General features: G+C 47.0%; 1 protein-coding gene across 1 annotated transcript in view; it reads right to left on the reverse strand.

Moving 5' to 3' along the window:
- NTNG2 (netrin G2) overlaps positions 1-24064 on the reverse strand; it is a 115754-nt gene that overhangs the window by 43373 nt on the left and 48317 nt on the right. The window contains exon 2 of the mRNA XM_084820809.1: positions 23259-23902. Coding sequence (XP_084676935.1) covers positions 23259-23902 — 644 coding nt within the window. The remainder of the gene's footprint in view (positions 1-23258; positions 23903-24064) is intronic.

A 24064-nucleotide genomic window follows, 5' to 3' on the forward strand; every position in this document is an offset into this window, starting at 1 on the left:
TAAGGAATGCAAATGGCGGCGCCCATGGGCGCTGCCATTTGCGTATGCGCTTTTCCCCCCCCAAACTTTGGAAATCTAGCCGTGATAGGCTATCTAAATCGTTACGTAGCCTATCACGTGTGTGTGTGTGTTTTTTACATTTACTTTGTAATGGCGGCGGCGGCAGCCAGTCGGAAGACGAAACGCCGAAACGCCACCGAAACGCTGCCGGGACCCACCGCCTAGAGGGACATTCGAGGGAGGTAAGTCCCATCCGGGGGGGGGGGGCGGAGAATTTCACTGCCGATTTCGGTTGGCATTCGGCCTCCCCGAGATTCGTGGAGAAATTCTCCAACATCCCTAGAGGAATCTCTGTCAGCTGTTGGCCCTGGGAAAGAGGAGCGCACTCCTCTCCCAGGAGCGACTCCTCTTCCTCAGAATCAGAACTACTCTGGGATTCTATGGGCTCAGTGTCCACCCTGACACCAGCACTCTCCAAACACCATCCCACCACTTGCCTTGTCCCCCATTCCTGTTCACGTTCTGTGTGAAAGGGAAACTTGCACAAATCAAGGAGCCATCAGAGAGGAGATTTGTGCAAACTTCCCCAAATTTGCACGAATTTCTTGATTTGCCCAACTTTCTCCCATAGGCTTAAGCGGGGCTGACTCAGTCCATGGAGGAAACTTGTGCAAAGTAGGAAATTTGCGCAAAGTAGGAAATTTGCAAAATCGAACTGGGAAGCAAGAATGAGAGAAACACAAGCACAGGTTTGAGAATTTATGACTCTTTTTGGTGGATGCATGCTCACGCTCACCTTAGAGCTTTGAACGGGGCATGTTTGCATGTTTTGAAAGCAAAAACGAAATTCTCATACATCCCTAGAGGAGGGGAAGAGAAGTGGAGGCAGGGGTTAACGGGGGAAGAATAACTTCTACATACATCACTTGTTCAGTTTCATATACTTATGCTTAGTCGCAGTCAGGCAGGAGGACAAAGGGATTGTACTAAAGCTTCATCTTCTCCTTGAGGAATCACAGACTTCCCTGGGACACCCTTCAAAAACTGCTGATCTAACTCTTGGTGGCCATCTGTTCCGTCCAGTGTACGGTTTAGTTCAGTGCAGTGGTATTGTGCTAAATTTGGAAGTGGAGGTTTTCATTGTGACTGTCCCCAGAGTAGGCTTGTATGAGAAATTTGTCTCAACTCATGTTTGAACAGGATTTACCCAGTTCATATCTTCTGGGCTGAACATGGGCTCAAGCACAATCAGCGGTTGAAGTCCACACATTTTGCAATGTGATTCACAGACACCCCCTTCCCCAAATGCATACAACAGCATGTGTACATTTGAAAAAAGATGTGCATGAAGAAGGCATACTTTTGAAAAATGCGCCCAAATATGCTTTAATCAATGGGAGAGGAATGCGTACACTTAAAAGATGGAATTCAGAGAACTTCAGCAAGCTTGAGTTTTGCTGATTCACCCATCCCTACTGAGACCACACCCTTGAATAAAGTCCAAACATGCAGGAAGATGTGTGGATCCAAAATCCCCCCACCCCTGCAGGCAAACGGGCACTTGCCTTGTCACTTGTGCGTCGCTGATAGTTTCATTTGAATTATTTATTTTTTTTAACTCGCTGGAGCTATTTCTGAGCCTCACCCTTTTTTTCAACTGGGTACTTGCATGTCAGGAAGCATTTTGACTGAGCAGCTCTCTCTCTCTCTCCTTCCTCTCGTACACCAGGTGATGCTCCGAAACTAAGGCAGGGATGAGGAGCTTGACCTCAAAAGGGAGCCCAAGAGGAACAGATCTGCTCTCTGGAGCAAAGAGAGCTGCCAAAAAGGCTGCCCCCCCCCCACAAAAAACCCAAACAGGTTTCTGAAAGTTGTCTATATAGCGAGGGCTGAGCTCACACTTAAATACTGTAACTGCTGACAGCTTGGGGTGGGAAAAGAACTCTCTCTCTCTCTCTCTCTCTCTCTCTCACACACACACACACACACACACACACACAGCTAGGTTGTCTGGCCTCTGAAGGCTTCCTCCATCTTCCCTTGTGGGGTGGGGTGGGGATATTCTCCTTGCCCCTTTGAATAGGAAATGACCGGTGCTTAGGAACCAGGGAGGCCTACTCTCTGAATTATTGAACGTCCGCAGAACATGGGCTTCCCCTCTCTTTCTCTCTCCCTCACAATTTCTGTTTTTTAACAGGGAAGGCAAAGCAGCGCAGGGCCGTGGCGGGTCATAGCCTCAGCGCTGCAGGCAGGGAGGAAAACCTCACTCTTCATGGAAGCAAGCGGAGGCACCTGGCTGGATCAGGGCCAGGAACCATAGGAACATCAGGAATGGCCATTTATTCAGTCAGTCAGTCAGTCAGTCAGTCAGTCAGTCATTTAGGGTGCAATCCTATGCCTGTTTCGACAGAAAGAAGTCCTACAACTCCCAGAATGCCCCAGGCATTTTTTTTCTGTCTAAACATGAATAGGATTGTGCCTGCATTTATTTATTTGATGATACTGATGAACTGCTATCCCCCAAATAGGTTCAGCACATTGGATAGCTCCTTTAGAGTTCTGGCTGGTTCTAACTGAAACGCGGAATGAAATTACAGCCCCACCAAAATCGGAGCCACCAGCCTGCACTGCTTCCCATGAGTGGGCACTCAGACACTAAAGGCACTATTCTGAGCCATGATGGACCGGCCCTTGGAAACCTTGGGTACCACCTTGAGGGTATCTCCCTAGGGTAAAGAATCAGCCCATTGGTCCATCTTGCCTCGGATGGTCTATTTCCACCTTCCCCAAGCTGGTGACCTTGAGATGTGTTGGACTACATTTTGCACCATCCCCGGCCAGGATGGCCAGAGAACCAAAGGGCAACAGGAGGCTACACGCACATGCATGCACGCATGCACGCACGCACACGCGTCTCCCAGGTAGAACATCATGGAAAGGAGGAGACCAGCCTAGCCCAGACATCAGCCAGAGAAGGAACAGCTGCAGGAAGCTTGCTTTGCCCTTCTCTGCCAAAACCCCACCACCACCTATAAGAACTTTGAAAGTAAGAACTGGTGCCTGGGTTTTGCCTTTTTCCTCCTCCCTTCCAATCCCTTTTCCTTCTGTGTCATGTCTTTCAGTTTGCAAGCCTGAGGGCAGGGGACTGTCCCATGGTTAATCTTTATAAGCCACCCTGGTAGACTTTGGGGGTTGAAGAGCAGTGTAAAAATGTTGCAAATAAATAAGGCTGGTCGGTTACAAGTCGGCAGGTGAACTGCAAGGTCCTTCTCAGCCCAGCTGCCAGAGTGTCTGGGGCTGATGGGAGCTGGAGTCAGACCATTTGTCCATCTAGCACAGTCCTGCCACGTGCTCCAAGTTCTCAGACAAAGATGGATCTTTTGCAGTTTTGTAACCGGAGCTCTTTTTGATGGGAAAATCCTGGGACCGAATCTGGGACCGTGAACATGAAAAGCTGTCCACTCTCACAGAGCTATCAAGTTGCATTTAAAATGGGTTTATTTGGGGGAGTGTGGTGGAGCATCAAAGTGAACCTTGGCTGCATACTCAAGAGGGTGGTGAGGTTGAAAAATGCGGGAGGGGGGAGACCAGATGTTGCCCAGTGACCCTGAAGTACTGCCCTTCTCACTTTGCATGGAGCGCCTAAGAAGGTGGGAGGCAGGAGTAAAAGAATTCTTGGTTTGCATGGCCCCACTTCTTCCAGGTGACAGGGGGCAGGAAGGTATTTTTAAATGAGGGTAGGTAGAAGTAAGAGCTGCAACAAGATATTGCAGATCATCCTCACCTCCGGAATGGAGTGCTCCTGATCAGGGTCAGCCAGTGACTCTCTGTGATGCTCCATTCTGTCGTCTACCCCACCCCACACGCTAGTTTTCTGTTTTTCTTTTCCAACTGACACTCAACATTCCACGGATACTCAGCATGCTCGAGTCTTCACAGGGCTATTTTTAGAGAGGCAGGTTGCCCCAGGTTTAATTGTTGTTGTTCTGCAAACTCCGGGATTCCACTGAGCAGGCTGATACCTCCCTCTTGTTCCTCAGTGGCTCTGCACTCCCCGTCTGCATTTGTTACAAGAGAGTGCAATTTCAATAATGGCATTTTATCAGGATCATATTCCTCAATACACACCAAAAGATAAGTCATTAAGAAAACGTGTTGCTTTACAATGGGGCAACCGACTGAATTATTTGTAGCCTGCCCTACCAATTCCTGTCTCAACTGAGTGGCAGCTCTGGTTTTGCAAAGCATCTCTGGTTCGAAGAACTAAGGTCTTGCAAAGAATGCAGCTTTAGCTGGCATGCGGAAAAAGAGTGATGTTTTACAGCAGCTATGAAATGTGTTAGGAATATCAGGTCTCTTTCTGCCCCACCCGCTGCAGATCCAGGCCAGCTGTTTCTCACTGTCAAGCCCCATCTGCAGGGCAGAAGAATAAATCCGCCCCCTCCCAAGGACCAGTCTTGCCAGGGAATTGCTTTCTGAATTCAACCTTTGAGAATCATCAATCTAATCAGGAAACGATAACCTGTGCAAGCTGACCCAACAACACAGCACTTTTCAGGACAATCAATCTGGATGCATTATTTAATAAGGAACAGCAGAGCAGCTCCACGTCTGAGGCTGACGGACCCTCACGGAGTCACTGTGGGTGCTCCGCAGAGTAAACATTTCCACCTCTCATGCATTCTCACTAGACCTCTCTCTAAATGAGCCCCTTACTAGTATCGCAGTACTTGTTCCTGCTTTCACTCGGGTTTTTTCTCTGCAGTTGCCGTCCACCAGCCCCAAGGCACCCATGTTAGCCTTTAAGAAGGATGCAGACGAACTGGAGAGGGCTCAGAGATGGGCAACAGAGATGATCAGGGGACTGGAAACAAAGCCCTATGAAGAGAGATTGACAGAACTGGGCATGTTTAGCCTTGAGAAGAGAAGACTGAGGGGAGATAGGAGAGCGCTCTTCAAGGACTTGAAAGCTTGTCACAGAGAGGAAGGCAGGATCTCTTCTCGATCATCCCAAAGTGCAGGACAAGGAACAATAGGCCCAAGTTACAGGAAGCCAGATTCCAGCTGAACATCAGGAAAAACCTCCTGACCGCTAGAGCAATACGACAATGGAACCGATTACCTAGGTGGGCTCTCCCACACTGGAGGCATTCAAGACGAGGCTGGACAGCTACTTGTCAGGGATGCTTTGACTTGGATTCCTGTATTGAGCAGGGGGTTGGACTCAATGGTCTTATAGGCAGCTTCCAACCTTACTATTCTATGATTCTATGAAAAGCAGCACCACATCTGAGAACCAGCTGAAGAGCAGAGGAAATATAGTATTTGTCTGGTCCCACGGGATTCTTCCTCTCTGATTTTATTGAAGATGGCCACGTGTTCCTTTTTACAGAGGACAGTCCTCTGTTTGAAGGCATCCTTCAAAACAGAGGACAAAATAGAGAGCCAGTTGCACTGTAGTGGTTAGAGTGTTGGACCAGGACTCGGGAGATCCAGGTTCTAGTCCCTGCTCAACCTTACCTACCTCACAGGGTTGTTGTGAAGATAGAATGGAGAGGAAGAGGAGGATCATGTAAGCTGCCTTCGGTTCCTTGGAGGAAAACGAAGGTGGTATATAAATGTAATATATTCTTTTATCCTCTGTTTGAAGGGCTGTCCAGTCCAAGTCAAGCTGAGAGAACCATCAGAAGGAAGAGCTGATAGCTGAAGTTGCAGCAGGCTGAGTAAGGCACATAGGTCACGTAGTTGCAGTCTTCCCCACTATGGTGATATATACTTTATTTCTCTTTAAATTATAATAATTACTTCTACATTTGTGTCTAGACTTCTAAATTAGCATATGCAAGTTTTCTGCAAATAGCTGTCCTCTTTTTGAGATGGGGCGATGCATGTCCTCTTTTTTGCCGATTCACAAGTGAATCGATTCACAAGAATTCACAAGTCAGCCCAGCTGGCTCAGCAAGGGAGGAGTTAAGAACGTAAATGACACATGGGCTCCCAACCCTCAAATCCAACTCTTAAACCCAAATCTCCATGGGTGCCCCAACCCTTAAGCCCAAAGCTCCATGGGTTGGGTGCCCCAACCCTCAAAATTCAACCCCCAAACCCAAATCTTGACAGGTTCCCCAACCCTCAAATCCAAATCTCCAAATTTTGGCATCTGTATCGGACATTTCAATGGATCTTTAGTTACGCCTTATTCAGCAAAAATGTTTGTTTCGGGTCTATTGGACTCCACGACATGTTTTTAATAAAGGCTTGTCAAATTCAGCTAATCGTTGGAGGTGTAATGCTTCTTTTATTCATATGTTTTGGAAATGCCCAATGATTGCCTCCTTTTGGGAGGAAGTTATTGGACGGATAAATTTTGTATTGGAAAGCTCTTTAATATTTACTAATGTAAATGTTATCTTAAATTATTTACCTGCTTCTTGTAATATAACACATGGTCAGTGTAAATGGATTTCGCACCCTTTTGGTTGCTAAAAGACTGATAGAACGATATTGGAAGGATAAAAGCTCACTGCCTATAACGCAATGGACTGAAGACTTAACAACACTAGCAACATTTGAAAGAGTGGCATATAGGTGTAACTTGCAGATGGACTTATATGTGGATATTTGGTCTGCTTTTACTGAAGTTTATGTATAACCTATTTTTCCCTCTTTTTTCTTTCTAGAATATTGTAATATTTGAAACTGAGGATTTTAGAACATGTTGTTGTTGTTGTTTTTAGGTTTTGTTATGTTTTCGTTTTCATTTTGTTTTGTAAAAATTCACAATAAAAGATTGGGAAAAGGAATCCAAATCTCCATGGGTTGGGTGCCTCAACTCTCAAATCTCCCCCCCACCCAAGCCCATCACCCAGCTGTTCAATGGACTGTGGGGTGGGAGCAGGACTTTGATGGGGGAAGGCAAGCAAGAATGACCCTTCCTACGCACTGTCTGCCCTCCCCACCCCCTGTAAACCATGCTCTTTCCAGCACTCCTGAGATACCAAGTTAGTAGTAGTTTCCTTAGGCAGCCTTCTGCTCTCTCAGGGTCCATGCCCACCAAAATGAAGAGTGGTAATAATAATTTTCCCCATCGTAACAGCCTACCTTGGATGCTGCAGTGTAGATAAACTGAGATAATATGTATGAAGTTGAAACATGCTATATAAACGAGAAGCAGCATTAATTTGTCTATTCCTCCAAACAAGAAGAAGCCATCTAAGTCATTTGCTTGAGCATCTCTCCTGGCATGAACCTACCCGTACATGACATTCATCATCTAAGGTCTCCAGGTGCCTCCTCCGAGGTGTTGGATAATGGGAACAACTCTGCATGCTTCCAGACACGAAGGGGCAATAGAGAATGTGTTCCATCAACAGCCTCTTGTCTTGTTTATCCCCTTTGTTGTCTGATCAGTTCTTTTTTTCTGCTCCCTCCCCTTCCTCTTCCTCCTCCTTCTGCCTCTGCAGCAAGCGCGCTCCATGAGGCTCTCTCCCTTAAGGAAGCAAGTAACCATACCTCATGCCTTCACTTACTTATGCTCACACACCCAGCTTTAGGGGGTGCTTGATGTTAAATAGCGTTAGCCTTCTCTGACAATGTGTATACAAGCACTAATAAAGTAAGCTTTTTAAAAACAGAAGCAAAACTGGAGGGTCACAACATCATCTAAAGAACCTGTAAACAACCATGAGTCGGAAACGATGAGTGCACAATAAATGCCTCATGTAGAAAACCTCCCAGACTTCTCAGAGCAAAGCACTCAAAGGTCCAGGCCTGGATAGAAGAATCAGTCAGTTTTGCTTCCTCTCACATTCAAATGTTGGTGCCAATGAAGTTTTTCTATCTGTCTTTAGCTCTCATGGGCGCGAGGGCAGATTTAAAGGGGAAAAGCACCTGGAGTGGGGAAGGTTTAAACCTCTTCTACCTGCACGTGGCAATCCTGATCTGGATTAGGAGCCCTGTGCTTACACAGAAGCAATAAAAGAGCTAGGATCAGCTACCCACTATGTATTTAATGTATGTGGCTTAGCCCTATGGGTCATTGAACCCTACAATCATTTCTTTCACATATGCAAGTCTTTCTCTCCACTTTCTGCTCCTGCAACACTTTGCTGATGTGGTTGTGTCAGATATCAACAGAAAGCTGAGGAGGGTGGAGGAAGCCAATAGTCAAAAAGGTCCCCAAGCTAGGGTGGCCATGTGTCTACTTGACAGAAGACAGTCCTCTGTTTTGATGGTGTCCTTGAACCAGTCCAAGTCTGGTTGAAAAAGAAAGTACCCTAAGAAAGGAGAGGAGAGGGTGGCCTTGAAGTTGACCCTCAGTGCTTGGCAGGGCCTGGACAACAGCCTGAACAGCAAATGAGAGGTATTGCATTTCTATTTAAATCATCATAATTATTTCTAAATTGGCATTTATTTGTTTCATTTTTATCCAGAGAGCTTCGGCTATTGGGCGGTATAGAAATGAAATAAATAAATAAATAAATAAATAAATATCCGATGGCCTTGTAGGCCCCTTCCAACCCTACTATTCTATGACTATACTATTCTATGATCCCGCCTTTCTGCCCAAAATGGTGTTTAACACAGTGAATCCTATACAAATCCCTTTCTCCTTTGGTATTTATACTAGGCCCAGCCAAACTGACAGCTTTGCACAAGCAGCCAATCGCAGGGCTGATGCTGCTCACTGCTATCGCCTCGTCCACCTGGAAAGAGCTCTGACCGCACATGGTCTTGGATAGTTCACTAGGCCTCATATCAACCTCAGAACATGAAGTTCAGCTACCCAGCTTGAAGTTCTGCTACAACCGAGTCCAATAAAAAAATAAGCAGGGCAAGCCAGAGGGAACAACCCTCGGTTCCGGTTTGTGAACCACCCAGAGAGCTTCGGCTATTGGGCGGTATAGAAATGAAATAAATAAATAAATAAACAAACAAACAAACAAGTACATTTTCAGGGCCATTCAAAAAGCCTGTAATGATGGGGCTTTGGCGAACCCCCAAAGGGAACTCCTTCCAGAGGTGTGGGCCATTGCAGAAAAGGTCCTTTTTATAATCTCTAGGCTGCAGGTCTTATTTGCTGTTATCTGTTTTTATAGTATTGTATTGTATATTTATTACCTGTTTGTATACTTTGGTTTTGTTTTTTTTTTATCCTGTATGCCTCCTTGAGAGAGTTCTTGCCTTAAAGACAACCCAAAACATAATTTAAAATACATACATATATACATGCATACAGTAAGTAAGTAAGTAAGTAAGTAAGTAAAGCAAGCAAGCAAACAAGCAAGCAAGTGGAAACAGGGATAGATGGTTGCAGAGTGTTCAGTGTCAGGACCAGATGGACTGAGTCTTCAGAGCATCTGATCACTGCAATGGGAGGACACAGAATGAGCATCAACGTGGCGCGATGGAACGTTCTGCTATCTGCGCCATGGAGTAATCGAATCAAGTGGAATTCTCCAGCGTTTTCTCGTAACAACGTTAGGGGCCAAACATTGTGGTGGTAGGTAGCAAAGGGCAAGAGGGAATTGCTTGTTGATGTATTTTTAATGTAAAGCCTTCTGCTTCCCTCCCCCCACGCTTCCCCCTAGAAATGATGCAGCAAGTTTTGAAGCTGCCAGTTGGACACACGACCAGGCTCAGAGCTGGACGCACAAGGAGTGCTGCTGCAGTCAGGTGCCAGGGAAAATTTGCAGGGACAAGGGCACCCTCCCCTCGCAGCTGCATACCACATCTGCTCCTGCAAGTCAGCGTTTTGGAGGTTGGGCAAGCCACAGGGGAGGCGCACCAGTGCCAAGCCCGTGTGAGATGAGAGGGCAAGGAGAGCTGCAATTTCTAGCAGCGGGGAGGAAGCAAATAGAGAGAAGAGGAGAACCCGCCTCCAGGATGGCTGAAGGAGCAATGCAAGAACCAGCCACTCAAATGCACATTTGAATAATCATCCTATCCTGCTAATAGCAAACTCCTTGTCTGAGTGCCAATCATTATGTAGCCCAAACAGCACCTTCCTTGACATCGTGCCTTCCAGATGTGTTGAACTACAAGTCCCATCTCCCCTGGCTGGCATGCCCTGCTGAGTGGGATGATAGAGCCTGGAGTTCAACACATCTGGAGGATGCCAGGCTGGAGCTGACTGCTGTATACTGTAATCATTCTGTAGCCAAAACAGAACCACCCAGGTTTGCAAAAGTACAAAAAGGAAAGAAAACATTAGGGAAAAAAACCCAAACAGCCCAATGAGGACTGCGCATGCTCAGTGGCTGCAGAATGCTGAATAGGATGGAATATTCTGGAAGAGGGCATGGCTGATTGGCTGGAACCCAGAACAGGAACGCTCTGCACTCCCACATTTTGTTGCAGGTCTCAACTGTAACCTTAACACCAGGGGTGTTGAACCTCTTTCAGCCTCTGGGAACCCCAGAGGGCTGGATGGGAACCCCAGGCAGGCCAGATTTGGCCTGTGGGCCTTAGGGTCTGCAGCCCTGCTTTAGGGGATGACTTTTCAGCACATCTTCTGAACCTCGTTTTGTGTGTGTATCTGTGCGTTATATATAAATTCATCATCCAGACCATTCCTACTACATTATTATTCAATTAAATTTTGGATGGGACCTCTTCGAGGCGAATAAACTATTTTTTCCTGAGTATTAATCTTCCTGCCCTCCTTGCAGGAACTCCTTTGCAGGAATCTATCATTCCTATCTCAACCAGCACCAAACCTGCCGTATTTCAGAGACAGAACTACTGGAGGCACCTCTGAGGGATTCCCCGAGTCCATCCCAGTCCATCCATCCCTCGAGGAACCAAATGGCACTTGAGGTAGTGAGTCGACCCATCTAGAGAAAGGATTATGGACCAGGAGTGACAATTCTCCATGGTTTTTCCATGTTTCTCCAAATGCGACCATTCCCTCGCCAATGTCTCTGGACTAGGGATGTCAGAGGAATCTCTGTCTGAGGGGTGGCATTTGCTGAGCTTTCAGCAGCTTGCCCCCCTGGACTTTGGCTCCCTTCTCTGCAAGTTGGTTCGACTTGATCTGCATTGAATCAGGCCAACTCACAGATCCTGCAGTTTTTTCTTCTTCTCGTCAATAGAAAGCTGCACAAATTGCAGGTGCAACTTGTGCAAGTTGCGCAAATTCCGGCCATAATTTGCGCAGATCAAATTAATTTCTCTATTGATGAGGGGGGGAAAGCAAAATGTTCCCAGATTTTGCAAAAAGCCCATGAGGCTCAGCTGGCAAATGCGAGATGAGCCGGGCGCACAGAGGGAATCCATCAGACCACAAAACGGCTGGATTTTCTAACGACAGACATCCCTATGCTGGACCAAAGCAGGGGTGATTCAAGATGTGTCACTTGACATTGTGCGTTTGTTGTTCTTGTTGTTGTTGTTTAAAACTGTTAGTAGCCACCCCATTTTTTGTCAGGATTGTGGCTCATAGGAAAAGAGCTTAACCCTTCCTCACCCACCACAGTCCTGAAGGCTCCCTATTATGCTGTGTACATAACCGTACATCAACAGTACAGAACCTCAGGCTCGGAGGCAAAATCCAGCCCTCTGAGGTTTCCAAGAAGGCCACACCCCCTTCCCTTGGCCACACCCCCTTTCCCCCAATCACCCATCATTTGGGGTTTTTTTGGCTTTTGTGCTGCTTTTTCCCAGTCTAAAAGGCTGGCATCCCTCTGCTAAGGCTTAGTTACTGGCAAGAGGAGCTTTAAGCTAAAAGATACTGGTATTTTTTTATATTTTGGTGCCATGTGCCACTGGAACGCAGCTCCTGGGAGCCTCTCCGAAACAGCCCGCAGGGTTTCTGCTCCCCCACCTGAAATCCCATGTGAGCTACAGCCTGCAAACTGTGGGTTCCTGGCACAGGGCGCAGCTACTCTTGTGCAGTGAGGAGCATGCACATACGCATGCACCAACCAGACACCACTGTGAACCAGTGGAGGCCACTGGTTCCAGTGTCAGTGGGGCTGGGAATCTACTCTGGGTTTCAGTCAAAACCAGCCAAAACACTAAAGGAGCTATCCAAGGTGTTGAATCTATTTGGGGGGGGGGTAGGGTTCAACACCTTGGACAGCTCCTTTAGAATTGACTGGTTCTGACTGAAACCAGAATGGATTCCCAGCCCCACTGATATTGGAGCCACCAACCTCCCCTGCATAGAACTCTTTCCACTTCAGCGTCTCCCGCTCTTCCTGCCATTTGGAAACCCCTTGCAGAAGTGGGGATGTTGCTAACGGCTTCGATCAAAGAGGCGGGATTCTAACGGCTTGGCCACAGAAGTGTTTGCTCTCTGTGTCACTGATGGCCCTTTAATGAGTCCCTTAGGACCCTAAGTTTGAAGGGAGGTCTTTCCTCCCAGTCCCTGGAGAAAGTCCGTTTTTCATCTGACACTTCGCTCTCGGGGAAAGGCGAATGAATATTCCTGCCACCTTTCACCACCTGTGCCCTGCATATTCTGTGCATCCTGTGCTTAAGGAATATGGCCCTTTGCCAGCTCTTTGTTCACATTAACTCCATTCTGACATGATGCTGTCTGCAAAAAGGTTTTGACAAAACTGACAATGCATGAAGCAACACCCCCCCCCCCGCTAGTGTTGCAAACACTGCCAAAGGTTTTAAAATATATATTTAAAAAAAAGAAAAAGAAAAAGAGAAATGACAGTGAATATTGGGTTCGGGTGCTCTGGGCTAGAAAAGCTGGCAAAAGCTGCCTTCATCCAGGATAGGGATGCCTGTCTCTGGAAAATCCAGTTCTTTTTTGGTTCGACAGTATTCCGTGGCATGTACAACTCACTGTGCATCTGTGACTTGAGCTGCGTGGTGTTCCTCGAACTCTGGGAAGGTTTTTTTGCACATTTTTGGGGAGCTTATGCAATTTGCATAAATATTTGAGCCAACTGAACAAATTACAGCTGAATTTGTGCAAATTACATTGCAATTTGTGCAAATTGCACAACTTTGGCTGCAATTGTGCAATGTGCACGAATTCACCTGTAATTTGTGAAAATTGCTCTGAAATGTGTGCAAATTGCAGAACTTCCCCAAAAGAAATGTGCAAAATTCCTGGAAAATCTGTGAACTGGCACCACAGCAGGAACTGAAATGATGTCCAGGGGCCCGAGCCTAGGAAAACTTGTCAAATGCCACCCCCAAATGGATTTCTCTAATCAAGGATGGTGAATGGGGCTTATCAGAATCAGAAATGTAAGGCAGGTTCCTTATTAGTGCGCTTTTATATAGCATAAAATGGCCTTTATACCCTTTTTACAGTTACCCTAGCAAGACCTGTGAGGTAGGCTGATATTCCCATTTTATGTATTAGCAGGACTGCAGCATTTAATCCATTTATCAATTAAATTAATGGATTTTAAAAACCCCATTAGGCTGCAATTGTATGCATACGTCCCTGGTAGTAGGTCCCATCGCACGTGCTGGGACTTACTTGTGCGTAATGATGCATAGGATGATGCTGTTAATCAAAGTGTTCTCCAATGAACTAGGAAGTAGAGTTTATTTATTTGTTTCATTTCATTTCTATTCCACCCCAAAGCCAAAGCTCTCTGGGTGGTTCATAAACATTGCAAGCCACAAATACAAGATGATTAAAAAAAAATAATATAACATCTCTAACATACAAAATGTAAAAACAATTTAAAACAGCTAAAAACAGTTATTATAAGACACTGAACATGATAAAAACAACTGACTTCAATGCCCTCATCATATGCTGTCAAATACCTTGAAACAGAGGACAGTCTTAAGCTGGTGTTGGAACGCTGACAATGTTGGTGCCATGTTCCAAAATTGGGGGGCCACCATCGAGATGGCCCTTTCCCTTTTTACCATCCTTTGAACCTCACCCGGAGGTGTTGGATAACACGAACAACTCTGCATGCTTCCAGACACAAGGGGGTGGTAGAGAATGTGTTGCACCAACAGCCATTTGTCTGGTTCATCCCCTTTGTTGTCAGATTAGTTCCTTTTTTCTGCTCCCTCCCTCCCCTTCCTCTTCTTCCTTCTTCCTCTGCCTCTGCAACAAGCACCATGTGCTCTCTTCCTGGAAAGGAAGCAAGTAACCATATCTCATGCCTTCACTTAGGGGGTGCTCATAGTTAAACAGTGTCAGATAGCCTTCTCTGACAATGAGTATAAAAGCACTAATAAAGTAAGTTGATTTCAACTTCTTCTGAACTGGGACTAGCCTGCATTTATTGCTCCTAATACTAAATGCTGCACTGCCATGCTTTCTCTGTATAAGGCAACTCGGCTGTAAGTCACACCAGACTACTTTTCAACAGGAGGAAGGCCCCAGATGTTGAGCATAGGGTCCAGGTAGGGTCAGGTCGGGCGCGACACTCCCTCAGGTATTGTTGTCCCAAGCCATGTAATGTGCCTTTATTATTTTTCTATACACGTGCTTATAAAAACTGCAGATGCTAAGCCACTTCTTCAAAGGGGCATCTCCCCTTTCTATCACATATGGGAGAGGGTTAGGATGGCCAGGCCTCCTCTTTTAGAAGACAGTCCTCCATTTGAAAGGTTGCTCTGATCAATTCCAGTTTAAAGATAAAGAACCATAAGAAGTGTTGTCCAGTGAGAGCTAGCACCTGGACAGCAGACTGAACCGTCAGGCAGGTCACCTGTTCATAGTCTTCTGCACTATTATATTATATCATAAGAACATAAGAAGAGCCATGCTGGATCAGACCAAGGGTCCATCTAGTCCAGCCTTCTGTTCACACAGTGGCCAACACTGTAGACAATTATATAGTGTCTATGTAATTATATATTATTATAATTATTATTTTTATATTTGCATTTTTATCCATAAATTAGCAAATGCTATTATCATGCAAGTCAATGTCCTCTTTGGTCCTCTTTTTTGACTCTTGGGAGAAAATTTTGAGAAAATGCCTGCCAAGGTGCTCATGTGCATCACCCAGAACAAAGAGAATACAGTCCTTGTTTCGGAAAATATTGATTTTACCCATATGGAGATTTATGCAGAAATTTGGCCCGGGGGCCAATTTTGAGGGTCCCAGTCCAAGTTATGTCCCATCCATTTCAATGGGTCTACTCTAAGTTGGGCTAACATTGGGCCCAACTCACTGTATGAAAGTCCTCACATTTGTCCCTGTGGCCCTTGCTGGCATGCTGAAACCTTGCTCCCAGGGAGATTCTTAGGAAAGCTAATTCTGCATGAGATTCCACACAAACAGGACTGTGGCACTCAACGGTCCTAATTATGAGCTGGCAGGGTCTACATGAACCACCGGGAAGATATGCCTTATCTTTTGGTGAACTCCAAAGCCCATGTTTGCTAGATGAGAAGTCGATGGCCATGAGAGATGCACATCCTTTCTTCTGGGCTCACTCCAGTTCATTTTAAAACAAATTAGCACTCTGCAGTTACCATTGCTGCTTATCTTGCAGTCTTCTCTTTTAAAAGACATTTACAAATAAACTTCCCATGCAATGGATCGTGGGAAAGCAGCAGCGTTAAGAGTAAAGGAGCATTCGGGCAATGACACAGCAGGACAAATATTTGCAGAGTGTTGTGGTGAGCCATTCCCCGGCCTTCCTCTTGGACTGCAGTACCAGCCTGTAATGGTGTTCATTGGCCCTATTCAATTTTGGCTCTTGTAGATTTCTCTTTATATTACGTGCTTTGACATCCATCACCTCCCCACTCTATCGATGAAATTGTATTATGTGCTCAAAGGCCGGGCACAATGCTGCAGCGGAAAGGCACAAAATCTCCCTGGGACAAAAATGGGAGAACCTTGGCAGTGCGCTGCCCAATATATTGACAAAGTGTCACTGGTGTTTGGCAAAAGAAGATGCTTCCATACCAGATCATTCTCGACAGGAAGGATTGCAGATATCCTGCCCTCTCTCAAGGACTCCTCCTTGGATGATGTGGAGTTTCCCAAGCCAAGCAACACAGAGGAGCTGTCCATGTCTGGGGGGGACCTTGAAGGGGATCCTGGGCCCTTGGGGGAGATGGCCCTGCCCTCAGGATGGAGGTAGCCCTCTCTGGGACTCAGAGGCAGATGCTGAGTGGCCACCTAGCCCCAGGCAGCTCAGGCATCAAAAGGTCAAGGCTCAATCAGCTGCCTGACAGGGATGTACAGACTGTGTAAAACTCGTTCCGTCTGTGTTTCGCGGGTCGCCAGGCACTGTTTGTTTCGTCGCCCATTCACAGATGGATTCAATGTTTTTTCATGGTGTGGAAAAATATGCAAAAAAAATCCATAAAGAGGATTTGCAACAATTTACATGATTTACCCTACTACATAACATTTAGTGTATTCCATTCAACTTTTTCCCACTTGTGTTTACCTATCTCTACAGAAACTTGCATATTTCCTACAAATAAATGTGTGTAAATTCCAGAAAGGTTTTTTTTTTTTTTTAAAGATCCAGAAGTCCATGGACTCCACACAGACTGAGGTCGGTCCACAGTGGATTCTGCAGGTTGGATTCTTAGAAATCCAAGCATATTTTAGTCTGTCTTGAATTTCTCCAGCATCCCTACTGCCAGATGAAGAAATATCCCCAAAATAGGTTCAGCACCTTGGATAGCTCCTTTAGAGTCCTGGCTGGTTCTGACTAAAACACGGAATGGATTTACAGCCCCACTGAAATCGGAGCCACCAGTGTCCAATGGAGGGAGCCCCTCTGTCTCCTCATTCCTGGCATGGTCAGAGATGACAGGTGAACAAGCAGCAACTGCAAGGAGGAGGAACAGGGCCAGGAGTCTCTGCAGGACATCAGTGGGCCCCCTTGCAAGGGTGTGGACCTTAGCAGATGCCCAGTAATGCTGACCCCCTGGCGCTGGCACCCAGCATGTGTAAAAGAGAATGCTCGGCTGTTCCAAGGCAGATTAGAAAAAGGAGGAGGATGCGGCACCACAAGGCATCAAACCAAAGATAATTGATTGAATAATGGATTCTAATTAATTAATCCTCGGTCTAATAAATGCTCAGGCTGCAAGGGCTCCATTACAGTTATTATTGTTGTTGCTCTTATTATTATTCCCCGAGGTTGTAGCCGCTGAGCGTTTTGCAGTAGTAATAAATAACACTGAGCTCTCTTTCCCGTGGGGTTAGCTAATTGTGGAGGTCTCTCTCTGTTTTTAAGATTAAAAAAGAAAGGAAGAAGAAATGAAATAGATGTTGGGGGAACACACAAAATATGCTTAGGACAGGCAGGGAGAAAAATCTGAATAATTAGTTGGTAATTGATTTGCTTCTCTCAAACCGGGTTTCTCGTAACTGGAGCCATGTGGCCTACCTCCACCCCATTAACTTCAATTACGCCGGGCCTGCCTGGGCAACTTGAAGATCCACCTGGTGTTAAAAAGGGGAGAAAATTATGCCAGTGTACGTGATGATGAGGAATGGGGTAGATTAACACTTTGCCTTTTCCACCTCACCTGCTGATTGGTCTCTATGCAATGCAAAAAGAGAAGCGATACCAGGAGCTTTCCTTCCCTTCATCTCCAAAGGTTAACAGCACGCAAACCTGGAGCAATCCACATGGAACAAAAAGGTTGGTCCACTTCCCCTGCCTCAGTTTCCTCCCCTCTGGCCTGCCACACTCGCGCCTGCTAGACAAGCGAGGGCTTTCTCATTTCTATTCCTGTCCCAGGTCCTGTGCATCTCCAGTTACCCATTGGATCAATAGGGACAGGATGGAAGGAATGGAATATAAGAACACAAGGAGAGAGAGAGGAAGGGATGCATAAAAATAACGTGTCCTCCAGGAACAGAGCTCTTGACACACAGATCCAATGACTGGCTAAGCCACTAACTTTACCATCTCAAGGTTTTACCATCTCAAGGGGGCAGGCCAGAAGCTTAAGGACATGGGAGGTTTGGCTTATTAGTGCATTTTCATGTGAAGCAGAGGCTTCACAGTGGAAGGTGCTGATTCCAAAACTGCTGCCCCCAGGGGTGTATGAGACTTTCGTTCCTGTTCATAAAAACATGTGAACATGTCCCATTCACAACCCTGAACGTGAGCAGAAGCATAATTCTCCGGAATGTTTTGCCATTTCCCAACATGGCGTTTGCATTCAGAAGTGCACACACATGCATCTGCGCAGATCTGAAAATGCACATTTCCACCCCAAAACCACATTTCCACACTTTAGCCTATGAGGGAAAGTGCACAATTGGGCTGGATGCTTGGAAAAGTGTGCACTTCTTCATGTTTGAAAATGCACACTTTTCCTGTTGTGAAAGACAGATGCTCATGTTTGGGAGCGAGAACAAGGTGAGACAAGCATCACCGTGGAAAATGGAGAAACTCAATGGGCATAAATATTGCTCATTCTCCCATCCCTACTTTCCTCCCTTGGACAGACAAGTTTCAGCCCCACACCACCGATGCTCCTACTTAAACACCATCCTGGTGCAGGAGCAGCCCCCATTTCACATGCTCAGTTCTGCCATAAAACTCATGGGGCAAGTCCCTATCCTTTAGACTTGCCAACTTTACAGGGTTGTTGTGAGGACAAGGCAATGAACAGAACCACAAAGTGCTTTGCACCTGGAAATGGGCTATTGGGCAAGGTTGCCAGATATGAGCCTTATGGGATCAACTTTGTTTTGCACTAAAACCCCCAAGGTCAACCCATCAGCACTAGGTTCAAAATAGTAGGGATGGCGGAGAATTCCGCCATGGACTCCAATGAGGCCGGATTCTAAAGAATCCGGGCCCCTGGAGTCCGTGGCAGAACGGATCACTCACCTCCGCCTCCCTGCGGGATCCGTCCGGGTCGGATCCCTGCCCACATCGAACTTGCGGAGCCGGCCGCCAGCTCCGCAGGGCTGGAGAAAGTCGATACGGCCGGCAGCCATTGCCACGTCGTATCTCTGTGTAAGTCAGTCCCCCGGACGCAAATGGCATAGTGGGTGCCATTTGCGGCCGTAAAGCTGGTTGATTAGCCTAAATGCAGCCATTTACAGCTGCATTTAGGCTAATCGACCAGCTTTACAGCTGCAAATGGCATCCGCTACACCATTTGTGTCCCTGTTTTTGGCCGTGGTAGGCTACACAAATATTTGCATAGCCTATCGCGTGAACAGGGACGTAAATGGCATCCAGTATGGTCTGCAAGTTGGGAGAATCCGCCCAACAGGGGGAAAGCTCTTCTGCTGTGGAATCTGTGGGTCGGATTCATAAACATATGAACTCGTTTGGTTCCATTACAGATTTCTCCAACATCCCTCCTGGAAACCTTCACTGCTTTAGAATGCAAATACAAGGAGGCAATTTATAGGGAGTGTGGTTTGAAGTATTCTGCTTTGGCCAGATTTACCTTGGGGCACTTGTCCCCATGTTACACTAGAGGCAAACCTCTACCATCTATGAGTTGGGGTATCCTTCCTTTCTTTCCTCTTTCAAGTGATCCTCAGCCACTAAGAGAGTTCCATGCAGCTGTCACCTCCTGATATACCAGCACATTGGTTGCCAAGACAAAAGCTCACCTAAAAAAGGTGAAATCTGCTTTCTTGAAATTCCCTAGGTGTTATTTATGAGGCAATTCTAACGAGTGGGACATCATCCATGCAAAAAATATAGCTCTCCTGATTTTGTTTGCACTCTTCATCTGAGGAGCTTAGGGTGCTTAGCCCCTTTTCTATCCTCACAACAACCCTGTGAGGCAGGTCAGCCTAAGAATGTGTGATGGTCCCAAGGTCTTCCAGTGAGCTTCATGACTGGGAATGCTGGAGGAATCCATCTCAGGGGTAAAGTTCACCAAGCTTTCATTAGCTTCCCTCCCCCCCCCCCCGACTTTGGCTTACTTACTCATGAGCAGGCCCAACTAAATGCAGATCGAGTCAGGCCAGCTTGCAGATTTTCATGTACTTTCCCCCCCTTAAGTTGCCATTTACGCAAACTGTGGCCGCAATTTGAATAATTTGTGCAAATTTGGGGCATGATTTGCATAATTGCACAAGTTGCGGATGTAATATGGTTAATTTGTGCAAATTATGGGCACAACTTGTGCAAATTATGAACATTGCGTAAGTGGCAATTTAAGGGGGTGGGAATGAGAAGAGCCCCTGGATTTCAGGGAAAAGCCCACAGCTTGGCTTGCAAATGGAAGCCGAGTCAGGGGCTTGGGGGAAATCTGTCAAGTCTACAGAGGGCCAGATTTCCCCATGATGTCTATCCCTATTCATTACACTCTCCATTTGCCTCACATAAAATTCTGCCATGCGCTGCTCAATGCGCAGCTCCACATGTCTTGATGCTTAGCAAATCTAGGACTGCAAATTTACTGCCAGCTTCTAACTGAAGGATCTACACGGCACGACAGAGAGCAACCATCCTCTGTAAATAACAGCTTTGCTTCTTGGGCAGCCCATACATTAGCTACCCTAAAAATATTGTCTATTTTTATTATGCAGGCATTTGATTCTGACTGGCCCTTTCCCCTGCAGTATTACACAGATCTCACCAAATGGAGCAGTTGACTGACCACCTACAAATCCAATTGCTCCTGCCGCTTTAGCTGCATGGAAAGTACTTACAGTGCCTAGAAATTGATCACTGTGGCTTTGCCATTGCTATGGAGGAGGGGGCGGGAGAAATCCAGCCAAGTGAGCACAGGGCAAGACATAGCAATGAACACCAAAGACACACTTCAGAGAGGAGGAGATGCAACTCAGTCAGAGAAAGGGGTGAAAAGAGAAGACACTGCACAGAAAAGGAAGTGACATAGCAGTGACATGGGGGGCCTGCAATAAAACGTTGCAGTATGGTCCTGGCCCCTAAGGGGATTGCTCCCATTCAACGATCCAGCCAGCCTCAGACTTGGAGCCTTGTTGTGATGTTCTGGTCACAGTCCCAGTTCCAGGTTGGGAGTGGGGGAGTCATGTTCTCTGGCCTCAGTCCCCCCTCTGGCTCAGAGGAGGGCTCAAAGGGAGAGGAGGCATCATCCAGTAACCCATCATTCCAGGACCTTCCAGGCTAGAGGATGTGGTTTTACCAGACTCCTCTGAGTTCCAATGCAAATTCCTTGATGAAAATGACACACTCCCAAACTGCCAGCTATTGGAAGGTGAAACATACAGCTACAATTTGAGAACAGCTACCAACTAGAACAGTCGCCAACTCTTGCTGCCAAACTATCTAAGCCAGGGGTGAGTAACCTACAGCCCTAAAGCCACACATGAGGCCCTCGACCTCATTTTAAAATTCCTCTGCAAGAAATCACTTCAGACCTCTGGCAAGAGTGATCTGTTACTCTTCTACCAGCCCACTGGGCAGGGAAGGAGGGAGGGAGAGTGAGAATAGAGGTGTGCAGAAAGAGGGAGAGGAAAAGGGTGGTAGAAAAAGAAGGAAAATGGGGGCGGCAGGAAGATAGAAAAGGTCCTGTCTGAAAGAGAGAAAATAAGGTTGACAGAAGAGGACAGAAAGAGGTAAACAGGGGTAGCAGAAAAAGACAGAGAGGGAAACAGGGGTGGCAGAAAGAAAGAAAGAGAAAAGGTTCTGTCAGAACAAGAGAAAATAGGGGTGGGAGAAGGAGAGCGAGAGAGAGAGGAAAGGGGTGGCAGAAAGAGAGAGGGGGAAATATGGATGGTAGAAAGAGAGACAGAAAACATTCTGTCAGAAAGAGAGAAAACGGGTGACCAAAAAAAAGAGAGGAAAAATAGGGGTGGCAGAAAGAGAGAGAGAGAAAGAGAGGTGGCAGAAAGAGGGAGAGAAAATATGAGTGACAGAAAAAGAGAGAAAATAGGTTGAAAGAAAGAGAGAGAGAGAGAGAGAGAGAGAGAGAGAGAGAGAGAGAGAAATGGGTCTGGCAGAAAGAGAGGAAATAGAGGTGACACACAGAGAGAAAATGGGGATGGGTCCTCCCACTTATGGCTGCCGGCATGCAGCCCCTGACAGACCAGCCCTGATGGAATGTGTCCCTCGACAAGAAAATTGTTCTCCACCCCTGACCTGGCAAGTCTCTCTTCAAAAATGCAGAGATATAGGCATAGACATCTTCCTACCATGGGTGATGCTCTGTTGGGAGAAATTCTCATGTTAAGCCCCTTGAATGGTGCCCGTGCTTATTTTGCAGATGTTTAAGCTTCAGTGTCATTGTTGCAGACTGTATTTTCATCTGACCTCGCTCTTTGCATTCCCCCACCCCACCCTCTGCTCTGCCTATATTATCCCTGCCAACTGAAAATAACCCTTTGATGCATCTGATGAGGTGGACTTAGGGGTGTTGCAGGAGTCCGAGAGTGGGGTGGGTAGGGATGGACGGATTCCCTGTCGTTCTGGGGGGAAATCTGCCCATGGGGGGAGGCAATCCGTCCCTCCCCCTGGAATCCGTCCAGGCTGGCTCCGCTCTGCGTTGATCCTGAGGAGCCGGCAGCCTGCTCCGCATCACTGCCGAATGTCGATACGGCCGGCAGCCATTGCCATACCGTATCGCTGTGCTAAGTATGTCTCTGGATGCAAATGGCAGAGTGGGCGCCATTTGCAGCCGTAAAGCTGGTAGATTAACCTAAATGCAGCCATAAATACCAGCCATATCAACATTTGCCAACGAGGCAGAGCTGGCGGCTGGCTCCACAGGATTGACGCAGAGACGGATCCGACCCAGACAGATTCCGGGGGGAGGCGGAGGTGAGTGCTCCATTCTGCCATGGGCCCAATGGGGCTGGATTCTTGGAAACTGGCCTCACTGGGGTCTGTGATGGAATTCTCCCCCATCCCTGGGGTGGAGTCCAGCGGACTCTCCCCTGCTTGGCCCTGTGGATTCCAGTCCATGAACAGTGCCACTTACCCACCCCTGCTTGACTCCCTGGATGAGCGCTGCATGGTCCACGGGTACCCAGTGAGAGGCACGCAGCCACCCGACACCTCAGTGAGCCACCATTTTGCGTAAAAATGGCAGCTCGGTTTTTTTTGTAAAAGACCTTTTACGTAACTGATGGCCATAAAGCGGCCATTAATGCAAGATTGCAGGCATATATGGTCCATTCAGGCCTGTACTGTTGCATAAATTGCCCTTTTAGGGCCACAATTTGCACATACCTCTACACACACACACACACACAAATACAGAAAATGTCCTGGAGTTCAGAGAACATCCATGGCTCGTCCTGCAAATGCAAACTGAGTTGGGCATACCATGAAACTCCATTGAGCCCCAAAAGGACCATGTTTCCCAGTGATGGATAGCCCTAGCCTAATAATAATGACGGTGATGATGATGATGATGTAGCTCAGGTTACCTGCCCGTGACTTCAATGTTGGACACAGCATAGAAGTATTTGTACAAGTTCTCCCTCTGCACGAAGGTGCCCCCTAGTGCTGGTCTCAGGAGCCTCATCCGCAAGTCCGTCACAGTGAAGAAGTCCTTCAAGCCCTTGGCGCTCTCCAGCCGCGTGTACAGGTTGTCCATGTTCCTGAGCTGGGACCCAGCAAAAATGGCAAAGCGGTCCCTCACCTCAAAGCGTACGTTCTTCTCTTTCTTGGAGCCTGCCCAGCGAGAGTAGTCCTCTGTGCAAATGATCCTGTTGGCGCTGGTGACGGAGAGCTCCCGGACGTTCCGGGCTTGCATGCCAAAGGCTTCGCTGCAATCATCCGCATAGTACTGATATGGGTGCCAAGTCCTCCCGTTGTCTAAGGACTTCTCCAGCAGCATCATGGTGGGGCGCCCATACTCGAAAGTCACCACAATGTCGTCCGTCAACTCAATGCTCTTGTTCCAAGAAAGCGTGATGTTGGCCCGCAAAGGCTCTGGGTAGCGGCTCCATGTCACGCTCTGCCAGTATGTCGCCAGGCCTTCATCATCCTTGTCAAACATCAGCTTGGGTGGATGGGCCAGGTCAGGGTTGGACGCATCGCACTCGTCGCTGCACAAGTATGGGTTTTCCTGAAAGAAAGACAAGAATAACAAGAGAAGAAGGGACAAACAGAGAGCCTAAGCAAACAGGGAATCGACCTGTGGTAAATTTTGAAGTGCAGGAACTCATCAGGACATGCCCCATAGCCATGCCCCCAAAGAGAGTCCAAAAATGCAGGTTGATCCATTATA

The sequence above is a fragment of the Heloderma suspectum genome, chromosome 14 (genome assembly GCF_057233095.1).
Source record: "Heloderma suspectum isolate Gila_16-S chromosome 14, 16-S_ref, whole genome shotgun sequence".
Lineage (NCBI taxonomy): Eukaryota > Metazoa > Chordata > Lepidosauria > Squamata > Helodermatidae > Heloderma > Heloderma suspectum.